Source organism: Siniperca chuatsi, linkage group LG4, assembly GCF_020085105.1.
Source record: "Siniperca chuatsi isolate FFG_IHB_CAS linkage group LG4, ASM2008510v1, whole genome shotgun sequence".
Taxonomy (NCBI): Eukaryota; Metazoa; Chordata; class Actinopteri; order Centrarchiformes; family Sinipercidae; genus Siniperca; species Siniperca chuatsi.
The window spans coordinates 22,471,430-22,488,916 of NC_058045.1; the positions used below are offsets into that span (position 1 = coordinate 22,471,430).

Sequence of the window (17,487 nt, forward strand, 5' to 3'; positions counted from 1 at the left end):
CATGGACGAGGGGAGGTCACCAAAGTCAGCAAGTGTCAAACTGTACTTGTAGCAGCTTTAAGGAACTAGACTGAAGGAATTTGGTATATTGTATTTGTTTATCACCTGTTGCTATATATTGCAGGGATGCACAATACTGACATTTTTACAGATAACCGATCATTTCCCTGGACAATTCAGCAGGTAATGATGCCGCTAAAACCAGCAATACCATCACGACACAGTTTTAATGGAACTGCAATAATTAGCGAAGGCTTCTTACAGTAAAAACTCTACTTCATTATGATCTATCTTGATTGATTACAAATATTACAAACTGTTTATGAGAATCTTCAGTCAGTAAAGGAGATGAGCACAAATCACTTCAACTCAAATGCAGAAGCATGAGATTCGGATCTCATCCTGCTGTGCAGCCATCATCAATAACTGACATCGCCACAGATAACCAGACTCTGGCAAGTACACAATTAGAACAAATGACACCCCTTTTATGAAGGCTTTTTTTAAAGCAAGTAGCAAAGTGTGACAGAGATGGAGGCTGGGTTTGTGATGTGTGTTTTGGAAAAAAATCATTTTTAAATAATTCTTCTAAATTTTTAATTTATTATTTATTTAAAATCTTTAGTGATGCTTGACAACTGCTAAATTATAATGATCACAGTAACTATTAAATAAAATTCTGATTCATACATATATATATATATATATATATATATATATATATATATATATATATATATACAGACAAACTTACATTCTTATTTGACATTCACCTCTTTCTTGCAACAAATCAAGCAGAAAGACTTATAGGAGACCAGCCTAAAACTATCAAGTGCTTCCTCCACCACCCAAAATGTCGAGATGAAACCAATGTTCTGACAATCCAGTTGATGAAACACTTAGGCTAAAAAGCACACTGTATGTGGAGAGGTGCAACCAAGGGCTTTAAGTTAGCCTCATAAACCCCCAGATCATAATATGAAAAAAATAAAGGGAGAAGAGACAGGGGAAACAGATAGAACACTAGCATAGATAGATAGTAAACAATGACAGATAAAAAGGAAAGTCAAAGAAAATAGAGAGGAGGGGGGATTAAACAAGAGGGAGAGAAAGGCAGACAGAAGAGAGAGACGGATGGAGGGGGAGAGGGAGGGGGAGACAGGGTTCCTGTCCAGTGTGCATGTAATGCTTCCAGAGACAGAGATGGCAGACAAAGAAAGGCCAGCATCACTACATCACTGTTACCCTCAGATACGAACACAAGCGCACACACAAATCATGCAGACAATCCCCCTTCTCAGCTGCCCAGCCATTCAACTAAGTCACTCATGTGGAACTCACACTTACAAAGCTTCCCCCCTTCCACAAGCCCACGTATTTTTTTCCTTCCGTACACACATAAACACACACGCTCTTTATTTTAGTGAGTTATTTAAACACGTTCCCTTGTGCTGTTGCTTACTTAAGCGCCAGTGAGACATGGAATTTGTAACATTGCTGGGCCCATCTATCAGTTAAAATAATGGCTTTTTGGCTTTCACACAAAGGTCTCCATTGCAGAGGAGTGCCACGTTGAGTCTGTTAAAACATGATGGGACTGTTAAAAGACAGAGCCACAGTGCTCGTGTGCTTTTTGGCTTTTGGCACGTGTGAAGCAAGTCAGGACTTGCATGTATGATATAAAAGACACGATTATTTACTGCAACATCCCACTAAAGCTGCCTTGTTATATTTGGTGCATGGAGCGGGTAGAGCAGTTCTTTAATTTGGGCATCATACCAAAGTCCAGTCATTTTTTCACAAAAGTAGAGTAGCTTGCAAGTCATTCTTTACAGTCAAATCTGTTGATTTAAAATGATCGCTGTGATCAATTGGCAGAGCAGTCTGAAAGGGACTCAAATCTCTCTTTCTTTCTCTCTGTCTTCTCTTACTATCTCTCTCTGTCTCTCTCTCTCTCTCAGACACACACACACACACTGGTGTGTGCCAGTGATGTATAGCTCTAATAAAGCTGTGACAGTGTCTTTGGAAGGATGAGACTGTGGTCACCACACACACAAACACACACACCTCTAAAGAATAAAGAACATGTGTTGGTGTTGCCTGTGTGCAGCTGTCTGCCGCCCCCTCCCCCAGTCACACACACACACACACACACACACACACACACACACACGCACACACATACAATATCAACTACACCCTTACAATTACCAACCATAAATATAAAAGCATGATAATAAAGCTGCGTATCGTGTCAGGCCTCGATCGATCTGCACTCATTAATGCATAAGCACCAATGAACTGGCTGAGCAGCAGAGAGAAAGAGAGACAGAATAACAGAGAGAAAGAGAGAGAGAGAATGGGGAGGCAGAAAGAGGATGCATAAAAAGAGGAAAAGGGGTGAAATGGCAGGAAAAGGTTGGAGGAGAGAGAGAATAAGGGAGAAAGAAAATCTGGCTCTCGATATGTAAATACAAGTTGTCTGACATCTCAGTGCAGCACTTAATGCCAATGACATGATGACATCCTGTTATTGCATCATCAATTCCTGTCCAGTAGACTGTCTTGACATGGAAATGATGATAGTTTTTTTTTCCTTTTTGTCTGTCTCTCTTTCTGCACATCTTATTTTCTTTTTCCTCTTTGTCTCTTTTTCATTTCTCTCCCTTTTCTTTCATCTCTAGCTCTTTTCCCTACTTGTTTATCCTTGGATCTCTTTCTTGTCACCTCTCTTTCCTTATCTCTTTCTCTCTATGTATTTTTTTTCTCTCCCATCTCTTTCTTTACAGACTGATGTAGATAGATGTGGTGATGGATACATACATAATGGTGCGTCTGCCTGTGGCCTGTGACACCCTGTGTCTTTAAAATGGCAAAGTTTCCTATAGTGGACGTTTTCAAAATTTTATAGCACAGTTACTCCAGGGTCATCCAGGAAATGGCTACAGTACCAAAGCAAACCTCTAACAGGAAAAGAAGTGATCCTGGGGAAAGCAAAGACTCAGCAGTGGATGAAATATAAGGTACATAGATTGGATCTATATAGTCTTACTCCATGTCAAAGTGACGTGTAGGCCTTATCTCACAAAATAGTACAAACTCACTACGTTTTTACACATTGTAAACTTCCTATTGTTGTTTCACAATAAAGGCTTACCACCCTCTTAATGTTAAAACACTTATTTATTGTGGAAAAACATGCAAAAAGTGTTGAGTTGGTATCAATAGGATCTTTACTCATCAGCATTAGCTCACTGCAGCAAATGAACAAAGCAAAAACAATAGGGGTTCCTGCTGAAACAATGTTGTTTGAGTGACAGGACTACTGGCAAATAATGTGGCAGGACTGCTGGCAAATAATGATCAATAAAGCAACATTATGCACAGGGAATTATAGTGGTGCTACCTCTTAATGAATGTTGTGTAAATCTTTTGATGCTGGCTCAAATTATATTACCCCTAACCAGTCTCGAGGTGGAAAAAAGCTTTTCCTGCTGCACAGGTTTCTCATTATTAGAATCTGGAACATCTGTGCTGGCCAGGAGACTTTATTTAGGTCAACTCTCTCTCTCTATCCAGTTGTTCTACAAGCTTTTTGACTTTGGAATTTCTGTTCTTTGTTGATGCACCTTTTGATAGATACCTACAGTAGGTGCTTTCTAGGAATACAATCCAGAAACGTAATTACCACCCTGCAACTCACAGTGAGCTGTGTTTTGTAACCATTTTTAATAAGCAGTTTTACCATTTGGGATGAAATTTGTACATAAATGGAAGCTTGAGTTAACATGTTATAATGCCTTAATATCCTAAATATATTAATAGGATGTTTGTGTGCAATGTTTCTGTCTGTTTAAAGCAAACTAGTTTTACCTCAATACATCTGATTGATTGTTTGTTAGCAGGAAATCTCAGAAAATTACAAATGCATTTTCAGAACTCATTTTGAAGGCATAAAAGAAATTACTCACTTTTCACTCTACTGGCCAATGCAGGCACAGTGGTGCATGTAACACAATGGTTGTGGTGTCTTAATTGTTTAGGCCTATTTCAAACTTATTTGAATAATAAAAGTGATTTTTTTTATGTGAAGCAAATTGGTGATGTACACAGAAGAAAATGTAATGAATGAATGAAAATGTGACTGTAGAACAGGTATATCATGCATGCACTGGTATGCTTTCCATTGACTACCCTCTACTCAGATGTTTCAAGGTATAAATTGGAAGGTGTGTAGGCCTTTATCACAGAAGACAATTTTGACATGTCACAGAAGGAAAAGCACATGTGTAAATAATATAAATTACTGATGGCTGAATTCCATTTAGCTGCTTCAGTTTCAGGGTCCTGGTATTGTGCATGCTGGCTCATTGTCACACTGTCATGGCTTACTGGGACTTACTTGAATAGAATTATTAATGTTATTAGTAACACCTGTGCTCTTCCTACTGTTAAGTCAAAATGTCTGTGGTAAAAAAATCACCTCATTCAGTGTCTTTTTCTCATATATTACTATAATGACATTAAGAGCATAATGCTGTCCATCAGCAACAATGTATTGAAATTTTATTTAGCTTTTTGTAGAAACTGAATCCAGTGTGAATTTGCAGTTCTCTTGGCCTTTTTTCCACACCTGCACTGTTCATCAGTGATGTATTGTTGATCTCACAACCTGCAAGTGTGTAGACAAAGTGTTCTCTCAAATCCGTAGTTGGATGGATTTTTACACATCTAATTTAATGAGGAACTGCATTTTATCTAATTGAATTGTTCTCTGTTTTAAGGGCTATGAAAAGATTGCATCTGTAACACAAAGTTAGAAAGAATATTTGCTTTGTTCCTGTGTAAACACAACATTTGATGTTACTGTGCAGTAGATGTGTTGTTATTGACTGTTTACAGGAAGCAGTCTGTGAATAACTAAAAAACCAAGCAGAAATGATGCAAAGAGATGGAGGCAACCAGTTGCCAAATGTCAAATTACACCAAAGGAGAAAAATTAATTAAGATAAATCAGTTGAGAACTTCAACAAGAGCAGATGATCGTATGATTTCTAATAGCAATAGCAACACACCGAAAAACGTCAAGGTATTATTTATTTGATGCAATAAGAAAGCAGGCCCTGACTTCTCATGAGATAAAATTATTCAACTGAGAATAAAATTAATCAAATAATTGTAAAATAATGCTGAGCAAAATGTTGTCTTTGTTTTATCACTGCTTTAGAACTTGCACCTCAGAACAAGGCTCAAGTCATACCATAATGTTCAGACAAAACTACTGTCAATGCTTCACGTTGTGGCCTCTGGCTCAGCTACAGATGGAAATCACAAACTGCTCTCTGCCCTCTGCAGCATTGACACAGCCTGCCATGCGAGTTCCACTTTGTAGGCACACACACACACACACACATACACACACACACACACAGGTGTTGATGCATGTGTTGCTGTTGCTTTTATTTTGGCAGTTAACTAGAAGCACGTAGCAATTTTTCCAGGATTATAACCTTGCTTTTTCAGTCTAAAAAATGGTTGTTAGTTCAGTCATCTATGGTGTTGTCTTCATCGTTATTGGGTTACTTTGACACTGACAGTTGTATTAGTCTGCACATAATTGTTTCTAATTCTAAGATTTTATTTTGATTTCTCAATATATACAGTCTACATCATATACACTTCTCACATCAACAAAATAATAAATGTCTCTTGAGTAAAACATAAACACAACATACAGTGTGTCATCTATGACAAGCTCCATCCAACTGTTTTATCAGAACCAATCACCATACAGACAAATGGTAAATGGACTGCAGTTATAGTATATCACCACCATTCTATTTGAATTTACAAGAGCTGACAAAGACGTATGCATGCATGGGCGCCTGGTTATGTTTTAAAATGGGGGAACAAACCTACAAAGATACATAATTGTCGGGGGGTCTGGGTGTCCTCCCCCAGAACATTTTTTTTAATTTAAACTTATTTCCTGCATTTCTACACCACCTAACTTGACTTTCAGTAACAATAGAGGATAATTTCCAAAACATAAAATAATCATAATTTTGTATAGGCCCTACTCAATCTTACAGTTAGAGGAATAATAATGACACATTATGAGATTGTGTGTTTATAACTTTGTTGAATGTAACTGCATGGCTCATAGAATCCCATTTGAGACAGTTGTGGTGAAGCAGAGTTGGATGTGAAACATGCTGGACTGGGGGTGCATGCTATTCTAGGTTAGTCTGCTGTTGTGTGGGGCGAGGGAGAGAGCGGGGCAGCAAATTAGCCCGAGATATTAACAATAATTGGACAAAATCACAGAGGGGACCTAGTGGTAAAATAAAAGGTGGGTAAACTCTAAATATCCGCTGGCTAAACTGTCCAGTGTTAGGTGGTAAACTCACAAAGGTGAGTAAACCTGTTGCATTTGAAAAAGGAGGGTAAACTGCGTTTATGTGCATTTACCCTCCGCTACATCCCAAATAATAAAATCAGCAGGGCTAATGCAAAATTTTAATAGCCATATTACACTTAAAAGAGGCGATTCTTTCATTTGGCTCCTTCGCAAACGTCCCATCTCCACAGCCGAATCCTGTTTGATCGCAAATGCTTTTGGCGTTTCGGCAACATTACTGTCGTACTTTAAGCTAATTTAAGTTTAGCTGGAGTCAGTGGGCCACGCAGGTTCATTCAACATACACTAGCCTATCGTTTCCTATGTTCTATTTTCATTCTGTGATCGCAATTAGGCTAAATGGCCTGTTTCTCACCTTTGTAAACAGTCAGACTCCTGTGTGGATTGACAGACTGTGATTGACAGCCAGTGCATGCTGTGGCAAACGATCTGCGTCAGGTTCAAGTGAACCAACTCAAAAGGTGGTCCAACAATGTGTGATTTTTTTATTACTTGTTTTTGTCAGTTGCTGAAAATTGATATAGGCTGCTTAAATATAATCACCTGATTGCAGGGACTGTACGATGATATGTTTATTTTTAAAAAGTGGGGTAGCAAAACCAAAACTTTGCTCCCCCTAATTGAATAAATGCATTTGTTCCACTAGCTCCATTGTTCAGGTGTCAAACTGTCCCTACGAAATGCCCGGTACTAAGACAGTCATTACTACACTTGGGCAGGCCGAACAACTAAACCTGAAATGGTAAATGGACTGTACTTGTGTAGTCTACCACTCAAAGCGCTTTACAATACATGTTAATCACCACATTCACACAACATTCATACACTGATGGCAGGTGCTGCAACTGCTTATCAGTACAAAGAAACAAATCATTCACACACACACTCACAGCAAACGAGGAAATGGGTTTTTATGCTTAAAGTATCTTCTCACATGCATCTTCATGGTCAACATAACCACCCTCAATTATCCTTTGCTAACAAGACCCAAAACACCCAAAAAAACAGTGCTAATATGGATCTAAGATTATTTTTTGATAGTTGGGAGTGAAGAGGTAGACATGAAACAAGAAGGGAGGGGTACATCATGCAATGGTGGAATCGACACATGGGCGTTGCAGTTATGAGGCATGCACTGTAACCATTCAACTACAAGGGTGCTCCTAAAATTCATACTTATTTACAAATTTATATAAGGATGGTAATATAGATTTATAGATTTAAAACTTACATATCAAGCATTGGGTTAAAATACAAGAGAATGAAGGGAAACAAGTCGAAGAGTTGATGATATGGTATTTGATCATAAAACAGTCTTGGACAAATTGAAATTATGATGTGATGATGGCAAAAATTCAGGGGATCCCAAAGTCAGTAAGATTCATCATCTGGAACCACGAATGTGTGCACCAAATTTTGTGCCAGTCCATCTAGTAGATGTTTAAATATTTCACAGGATAAGTGAAAACTTTGACTTGCTGGTGGCACTAGAGGAAAAGTCAGGGGATCACTAAAGTTAGTAGGCTTCATCCTCTGGGGACCATGAATGTCTGTACAAAATTCAATCCATCAAGTAGTTGTTGAGATATTTCAGTCTGGAACAAAGTGGTGGACCAACAGACTGACATCGCTATCCTCAGAGCCGTGGGTAACATGGCTAAACGCTCCCTCCCTCAGAACAGCACAATTGTCTGTACTTGCCACTGAAACAGGCACAAACAAGCAGGTAAAACTGTCTGTGTGTGAGGCCTGACAACCCCCAGAATATACTGTCTTTCTGGCCATTTGCAGACAAACCCACTCCATTTTCCTGTCTTTTCATCCTGCTTGCTCCTTCCACCATTTCAAAGGCAAGAGAACATAGGAACAGATAAGGTGTTATGTGGCTTTGACTTGCCTCTCATTTCCCTGCCTCTCCACTGTAGAAGATAACCACTGTCTGAGCCATTAGCAGAAGACTAGTGTATTTCTATTTTTTCTTTGTCATAGCACAATTCATGTTGCACATTCTGTTCACACTTCTTCATGTGCAACACATCAATCTACTGCTGGCTACTCACTTCCCTCAAACACACAGCTGTCAACATATGTTGGGAGTGTAGTGACACATCCTAGTATTTCTTACATTTTCACTTTGCACTATTTGTGAGGTGTTGTAGGTCTTTAATACCATATGAGTATTATTGAGGTGGTCACAGATAATGCTTAAAGTCTAAAAGACACCCACTTTTCTACACTTTATCAATTGATCCTGGTCCCAGTCTATAGTTTTCATTCAGAAGTTGTTTGCCTTTTTCCGGAGAAAATTCAGGATCTTTCCCGGTACACCACATGTCCCTGAACAACAAGGCAACGTTCAGCCTTATCCTCACCCTTATTGCAGTATAAAAGATGCCTCAGGTCATGCAAGTGAGAGGCAAGCCTTTACTGACCGGTGTTGATGTTGTTAGACAAGAGTTGGTATGTACCTGGTTTTATGACTTCTGTTTGACCTCTAGGTGTATTATCTGGGCATTTGCAAGGCTGAAATGTGTCTGTGAAGACAGGGGGAAAGATAGAGTGACATGCAATAATCTGACAGAGCTGTGAGAGGGGTGGGAGCGTCAGTAGGGGCAGCAGGTGGTGAGGAGTGGTGTCTAGTTACAAGTATAAATTTGGCAGTGTTATGAGGTCTAATTAGACTTTCATGTTATCAGCTCTGAAATCTTCTGTTTGATTGGACAACAAATATAGGTGGGTTTTTTTGTGCAATTATTGCATGTGTTCCCTGCGTTCCTACATAAAGGCTGGACATATTTGTGTTTAGCCACTGCTTTGCAGTCTGTTGGCTGTAGTGGAAAGCTGCATAGGAAATCAGACTAAATTAAATATACTGTTTGATGATATTTAAGGTTGTCTAGAAGGGATGTGGCTTTTACTAAGTTTCATCTCAGTGGTTCTATATACGTATCAATCTTTAAAAAGTGTATGTGGTTTTAAAACAGAATTCCCTAACACTTTAATGAAGTGGTGCGTATATGGCTTAAGCACTTTATGACACTATAACCATTTTAATCAGTGAAAAGCCTCATATAACACATTCACACAACACATTATAGATTATATAAAATAGATAGTTATATTGTAGAATTAGCATGCACTTAGCTAATCACTTACATTGATTTCTAGGTCTTTCTGTTGTTTGTAAGCTAACAAAAACAAGTATCTGTGCTAATATTTTAGTACATAAAATTCTGTCCTCAGAATGATTACTGTTGACAACCAAAACTCTTCAGGTAGCTAATAACAGACTACAATAGCAATTGTGGATATCTTGCCTTGACTATGGTTACGGTAACAATCTTATTTCAGCTATAATTTGCACTACAGTTAACAGGGGATAGCATTTGCTGCTCAGAAAGAACCTCACAGCATTTGGAAAGGGAGCATGTTTGCTATTTCTCAGGAGTGAAATATCTCATTACAACATGGGATGACCCCAGTGACCCAAGTTAGAGAATAAAAATGTCTGTATTGGAAACCAAAGTATAAACATGGGCTGGCACTGAAAGAGTTGAAAGGATTCTGTCAAAATGTAAAATAAGTTCTTATAACCCAAAGAGCAGTATGTAAAAGGCAAAATCTCTTATTATCAGAGCAAGGTGCTATCGACAGCTTGAAGCAGTGCCTCCAGGTTTTTTTTCTCTCAATGGGAAAATGATAGTAGCAGAAAGTCTGAATACACACACAGCATGAGATATGCCCCTTGTGTAGCTGCTATAGAGCTGCTGTGACCCGAGGCTTCATGAATGCTATTTCTGAATGTTAAGCTGCACAAAATACTGTTGTAAAATACCACTTATTCACACTGCAAAACCACAGTAAACAGCACTATAACATTTCTTTTTCCATAATATTCCATTCCAAGCTTTATATCTCCTGGCCAAAAAAGTTTATTCTTTCAATGATCTTTTCTGAAATTTAGATCCAGTGCTCTGTGGAAGGCCATTTTTTTAAAACAATACCAACATCAACTTAACGTTGACAGGCTGATTAGTGATAATAAGACTGCTGGCTCAAGTTTTGATTTTGTTGAAGTTGCCACGCAGTACTCAAACAGCAGGCATATTAACCCGTCTAATACCTTAAATTATTTCCAATATACAGTATTATGGTCTTCAAAAAACAGTGAAAAAGAAAACTGTGATTTAAACCCACCCATATATCCAGAGAGCACCTCACATTGTTGAGCATTGATATCCTACCAGCACCTCATCTGTTTGTCTTTCTGATCTGCAAGCTCTCTGTTCCAAGCTGCAGGTACAAGATGTTCACTAAGGGAGATGCAATTCATTAGTTTCAATCAAACTTCAAATGCAGTGGCACATGTAGGAAATGAAAATAGTTGCACCTGAAATGAAACTCTGTAACAAAAGGAAGTGTTTGATATGTACATTGTAGGTGATTTAAAAAAAAAATGTAAGTAAGCTATCCTTTAGTGGAAGTATAGGCACAGCTGATGGATGTCATTTTGGGTAGTGTGATGGAGTTCCCTTCAGATCCGAGAATATACTGTATTTAATTTGCAATACTTGTATTTAATTGCTAGGCAAAAAGCAAAAAGAAATTGTTTTTAGAGGCTTTTTAACACTCACATCACTTCTCTCGTCCCTCACAGATAGATAGACAGATCCCTGCACAGGAAAGGACTGATGAGAGATGGAACAAACTTTTTATCCTTCCCTTTGTACATCTACCCAGCATCCACTGATCAATAGTTACTCATAATCTCTGGCTTTCTTCCTATCTCTCTCTGTGCCTGCCTGAACCCTCTCTTTCTTTTCCCCTCCTGTCCATCCTTTGTTCCTCTCTGACTTCCCTTCTTTGCTCTTCTTTTTCTCTTCTTTTTCTTAATTTCTCCTGTCACTCACTCCAGTCCTCCCACCTTTTCAGTTCTCCATTTGCCTTACACTTTTTCCATTCTGTTTTCTCTCACTTCCTTCCCCTCTGTCCCTTATTCCTGCTTTCCTTTTCCCTTGTCCCTCTTACATTTACTCTCATCCTTTCCTCTCTTTCCCATCCCCTTCATCCCTACCGCTCTCCTTTCCCTGCTGTCTCTCATCGCTTGCATGCACCACAGTAGCTGCCTCTAAGGCAATCAAACAGTGGGAGTTTTCAACACAGCAGATGCGCTGGATGGATGGGAGGATGAGTGGAAGAGGTTGAAGGTGAGCAGCGCACAGGCTGGATGCTTGGAGGAGAGAGGACAACCTACACCTGTCTGTTTCATGTCAGAAACATGACAGAACACAGCTTTTTCTGCATTCAGACCTAAAGTTTCAAAATCAATTTTGAAATGTTATTATTTGGAAATGTTTAGGGCTTTAGAGGATTTAAACTAAACAGGACTTGCCCGTAAGTGCTGTACTCTAGTCTAAAGATTCTGATTGTAAAAGTCAGTCGGTCAGACGATTAATAAAATGACAGTTTCTCTATTTTCCTTTTTAGTCCAGCCTTCACTGTTTTATTGCTAACAATATCTCATTGCAGTACTGTAGTTTCATATTAAGAACACATCAAAATAGCACAAATAACAGTACTAATAGTGATGTGACAGGAATTATCACCATTGTGTTCTGCATAGTATGACAGACTTAATTACCTCATTGTTATGAGTCAAGTGTTTCTCATCCACGGCCTGTTTGCGTTCAGTCACACAAAGATTGTGTGACACAAAGATTGTGTGACTGCGAGTATGATAAGCTTGACATAGCTTTTCCCCCTCACATACCATCCGCCCTCCTTATTTTTGTTATTGTTGTTACTGTTGATGCTATGCTCATTAATTCAAGACTCCAATAATAAAGTATAAGTAGCAAAACATAATGCCAAAGCCCCAGGGAGCCAACAGCATAATTACAGAACAGTTTAATTTGCAAGAGATACATTGTAATTAATGCTGTGTGGCTTGTAAAGCTTCATCATGTGCATGTTAAATGCTGGAAATGGGCCCAAGACTGCTCAAGTGTTTCCTATCACTTGACACATCAAAAGAATATGGAGACTGCATCTAAGGCATAGTGAAAACGTGTTGTTAGTAGGATGAAAGGAGAGTTGTGAGTGGTGTGTGTGTGTGTGTGTGTGTGTGTGTGAGTATGCAAGAAACAAATAAGTGGAATACATGTTATTTCTACATAAAACCCATGTGAGTGTGTGCATGTTTGTGTGTATGAGAGAGAAAATTAAAATGCCTGTCTCTGTTTGCTCTGTTCAAAATGTACTTAATGTTTTAATCTTCTAAATAATCAAAAATCTTAGTCGCCTGCTGCCTCTTTTCATGAAAAGAGAGAGCGAGAAAAGGAAACGTCGCTGTCCATGGCGCTGAAAGTAAAGCTGCTGGAGCCCACGTGCCCCTCCTCGCGCTCACCACAGCACCCGGTCCTCCTGCCGGCTACACGCGCTTGATTTGGCTCTGTCCTCTGTGCATGTATTGATTAATTATGATTGGGCCGGCGGGTGGTGGGCGAGTAGCTTTCATCTGTTAACGCCCGCCTCCGTCGTTGTCTCCCGGGAAAGACATCTCAGACATCTACAAAATGACTTGATATTCTACTTTTATGAGAGAAAAACAGTGTGCGGGCGTCCGCGCGCACAGTCACACCAGCACACACACACACACACACACACATAAAAGACAAATACACGAAAATGCGCTACCTGTATAGTTTGGCGGTTGTAGACTTTCACTACGTGGAAGTTAAAACTGTAAATCCCTTTGCGTGGCGCGATGAAATTACTTCTCTCCTCGTCAAAGTTCCTCCCAACGTTTACTAGAACCTGAAAGACAGAAAGACAAAATTTCATTGATGAAATTGCTTTATCCGGCTTTTGTCTTTCACAGTGTTTGCACTCATAAGTCACTGCGAGATCACAGGGGTGCATAAAACATTTATTACAAGGACGTCCTGACAAACAAACATTAGCAACCAGCGGTATTGCCCTTATCTCAAAAAGCACACAATCCCATGTTTTCATGTAACAAACTCTAAACAGACGCACATTAAGCCACGGACCCTTCCTGACAAAATGTATTCTCAGGAATTTTACCATTGTTAATTTTGTATTGACTTGTCTAATCGAGAATGAAACCTATTTAGCCCCACGTGTCATTATTGTACATTTTCTTTTCGGAATAATTACTAGAACAGCCTTGTGAAATTGATATTTCACTTGTTTTTTTCGATGGAGCACTCTAAAGGGCCCCTCTGGCCCCGGACCACACATTCAGATTCTGATGTAGTGGAATACCTCTGCTTTTATCTAGGCTTTTTTTCCCTGTCAGAGCTTCCAAACTTTATGGGGAATGAAAGGGAACTTAATCAATCTTTCAAATGAAATTTTCAATTATGCATTTCTGCAGCCAAATGTCTGGTTTTATGGATGGAGGCGAACTATGGCGTGTAATTGAACGGCAGTTTGAGGGAGAATTAACCTTTAACGGCAGGCGGGTAGGACATCGCCCTCGCGACCTGCCGTTGCTAAATTATTTGGCGAGATGTCAGTTCCCATATCCCATATTGTCACCTTAAAAAAGTTGAAATATTCAAAAGGCTTTCCTACCAGGCTATACTTTCCCAACCACTTTGGAAATGTACTACCTATAAAAAGAATCGTTACCGAGACAGATTCATTTCCGCTCCACTTTTACTTATCTCGAATGCAGTTGCTCTCTGCTGGCCACGAGACCATTAGCCTGCCAGAGGTGCACGAGATGCAACTGCGCGTACCTCCAGTCATTGTAGCCTAAACGCACCTAATTTAATGTGGAGTCCTGGTTTTATCGACTTTTTAATATTTTCACACAACATGCTCATAGACTAAGTTCAACCTGTATTGCACATAACATATTCAGTGTTTGTTTTTTTTAAGATGCATAAAAAAGACCAAATGAAACAGTCTTTGGGAGATCATTTAATGGTCTATGGCGCAGAAAAAACGACCTACTTTTTTTGTTTCTGTAAAATACGTGACATTTAACTCTTCCATCCATTGATAGCTCAAGTTGTCTTCCCTCCACAGGCTAGTTGACAGCTGCCACAGCAGGCAATACGCACGCCACACACGAAACACACGCACACACACCATTTGAAACTTCCTAAGTGCGCTGATTTACATCATTCCTTCATCAGGTGGCAGCTTCATTTGAAATAAAAACAGACGTAAAACTGACAAGACTGACTAAAAACAATTGCAAACTTACTGTGCTTCTTTGATATTCTGTTGCTATTGCTATTTTACAATAGAATAGAATAGAATAAATTTGATTTTTTTTTCTCCTACCCGGTCGAAGTAGATGACCATGGTCCGGTTGCTCATCTCGGAAGGCTCATGGTTGGTGTTCCGGACTGCGGAGAACGCCACCTTGGCGCTGCCCGAGCGCACCGAGATCCCGAGCGCCGTACCCGTGGGGTCCGCGGTCGGGTTGGAGTCGCACACCACTAGGCACTTCCCCTCCAGGACGATTGGTTCCGTCTCGTTCTGAGCGCGGGCCGGGCTCGCCGCGAGCCACACGGCACTCAGCAGGCAAAACGCCAACATAACGGACCAGAACGATGAACTTTTTCGGTCGTCTTCACACCTTAAACCGTGGGTCTATTCCCCTTTAAAAAAGTAAGGCAGGAAGAGTTTCCCGGTGTTCCCCCGATGAACCTTAAGAAGGCTTGTTTTACAACTAGATGCCACTCCGTTTTCTTGGATTTAATTAGCCTTCAGGCATCAGTTCTCCCTCGCGGACTCTCTTTGGAGGGGAAACCAGACGGTTTATTTTTAGGCTTCTCTCCTTTTTTCGAAAATCAATTTATTACCCTCGTATCTCCGGTTGAGTCGCTAATTTTCACCTGTTCTTTTCCTCTTTTCTCACTTCTCAGTAGCTTCCTTGTCACTTGGAAACACAATAAGCGGGAGTCGCGCGCGGTGCGGAGGGGCCCTGGACGAGTGACGAGGCAGCAGAACTCATAGCGCGCGGGGGGGGGAGCTCAGTCTGCTCTCTCTCGCGCGCGCTTGAATTATTGATATGTGAGATATGAGAGTTTCAAACACAAAAGGCTCGAGTGGAAGGGGCGCGGTGCGCGAGCGCAAGAAGCTCCCGCCCTAGTCCTACTTTTTTTTTACAGACCCTTTCCTCCCCCCCGGTAACGGAGACCTATCATCGGATTAGCGCGTGCGCGTCTTCGATATTTTCCAATCACTGCGTGTCGACCGCCCCCTCCCCGCCCCATCGCTTTATCTCTCCCTCGTCTCTCTCTCTCCTTCCTTGCTTTCACCCTCCCCTTGTCTTTCTTCTATCTATCTATTTATCTATCTATCTACCTACCTACCTATCTTATTTCACTCCCTCACATACACATACTGTATTATTTTTCTCAAAAGTCTTTCTGCGTGTTACACACTCATCTCTTTGCTCTCTCTCTCTCTCTCTCTCTCTCTCTCTCTCTCTCTCTCTCTCTCTCTCTCTCTTTCCTTTTCCTCTCTTACTAACCTGCCCAAACACATACTGTCTTCTCAGCAGCTTAGGTGAACCACAGAAAGCAGCAGCAGTCCTTATGAAGGAGGAGCCATGTAAGATGAGCACAGTCCATACTTATGACCGCTAGTCAACATCATCATCACCATTATCATCATTGAAGCAGAAGACTGCCTGAAAACGCAGTTGTCACATTGCTCTGCAACGAGCAAGAAGTCATATTAGGTGTAGAGATAAAACAGCTCCAGAATGTGTAAATACCTCCTATAGCTATGTAAAATCTAAACGTAAGCAGAGGGATTTAATTAAAGCTGCAAACAGACATTGTCTAGGCATAATGATTAAAAAAAGTACCCAAAAAAGAAGGTTCCTTTGTGTGGCAGCCGCAAAAGATACCACGGGAAGGTGCAGCAATGCAGAAAGTGTGCCAAATGAGCACCACTGGGAACCAAATCAACAGGGACACACAAACATGACATTAGGTCATGGTATTTTTTAAAGACTATTCCAGTATTCCAAATTTGATGCAGAAGAAGGTGAGATATCCTGACCTTTAGTCCCTTGGGTCGAGCTCCAAAAAAGTATCCTACACTTCCCATCATGCAACTCTATCCTAAGCAATTCATATTTGTCCTCTGTGGAAGTCATGCCACTGAGGCCTTTATTTCAAACACCATGCATACTGTTTAGTTGAGTCCTAATGTACTGTGAGAAGCACATCCTGGGCTTCCTAGTGATGGAACACACATGGGGGTACGGCCAACAAAGCACATCGTCTGTCTTTTCAAAATGGCGGGAATTGCAGCAAACACATTTTATGGCAGTAAGGGAGTTAAGTGATCAATTTTATAAAGTTATATTGCTTCTGTTCTTCATAAGGATGTTTTTTATTTATGAGAGTCTTAACTATAATATATTAAGATTTTAGAAGTGTATGTTCATTTAAGCCTTTCAAAATACTCCTTTTAACCCATATCCATTGTGGGGACAGTGGGACTTGCTTCTTCTCATTTTCAACCATTTTCCATACTCCATAGGTAGAACAGATGTAGTTAAAAATGACTGCGGGAGAGTCAGACATTGAGCTGTCAGCAGATGAGGAGAAAAACAGCCTGGCAGTAGAGCAGGTTTTAAAATGTGTTTTATATTTGTTTACAATATTCATCAACTAAGAAAGAATTAAAAAGAAAATGTATTATTTCATCTTTGCCAAATCATGCCTGGTAATGTACTTTTTGTTGAAAAGATAGATCCGATGTCCACTACAAGGGACATATAAAAACTAAATAAACAAAATTTTTGAGAATTTTTTTTTTGACATCTTTCTTACATCCCAATTACTTAAGTTATGTAAAAAAAAAATCAAAATATTAACACCTTTTTTCTTCTGGGTCTCAAGAGGCTATAGCATCTTTTATTAGCTTTAACACCCATGTCTTTCAAACTCCACACTTGTATATACACCTATATTTGTAGTATCAAAGCCTGAACTGAGTTTACTCAAGTGAACTTGAGTTGTTTTCTCAGACTTCACATTTCTCCTCAACTTGTGCCTCTACTC

At 39.9% G+C, this 17,487-nt stretch overlaps 1 protein-coding gene across 1 annotated transcript in view; it reads right to left on the minus strand.

Annotated features, from left to right (window-relative positions):
• cbln1 (cerebellin 1 precursor) overlaps positions 1 to 15,677 on the minus strand; it is a 28,453-nt gene extending 12,776 nt beyond the window's left edge. Inside the window, exons 1-2 of the mRNA XM_044193682.1 lie at positions 14,744 to 15,677; positions 13,121 to 13,240 (exon numbers count right to left, since the gene is read on the minus strand). Coding sequence (XP_044049617.1) covers positions 13,121 to 13,240; positions 14,744 to 15,001 — 378 coding nt within the window. The 5' untranslated portion in view covers positions 15,002 to 15,677. The remainder of the gene's footprint in view (positions 1 to 13,120; positions 13,241 to 14,743) is intronic.
• Positions 15,678 to 17,487: the final 1,810 nt, after the last annotated feature.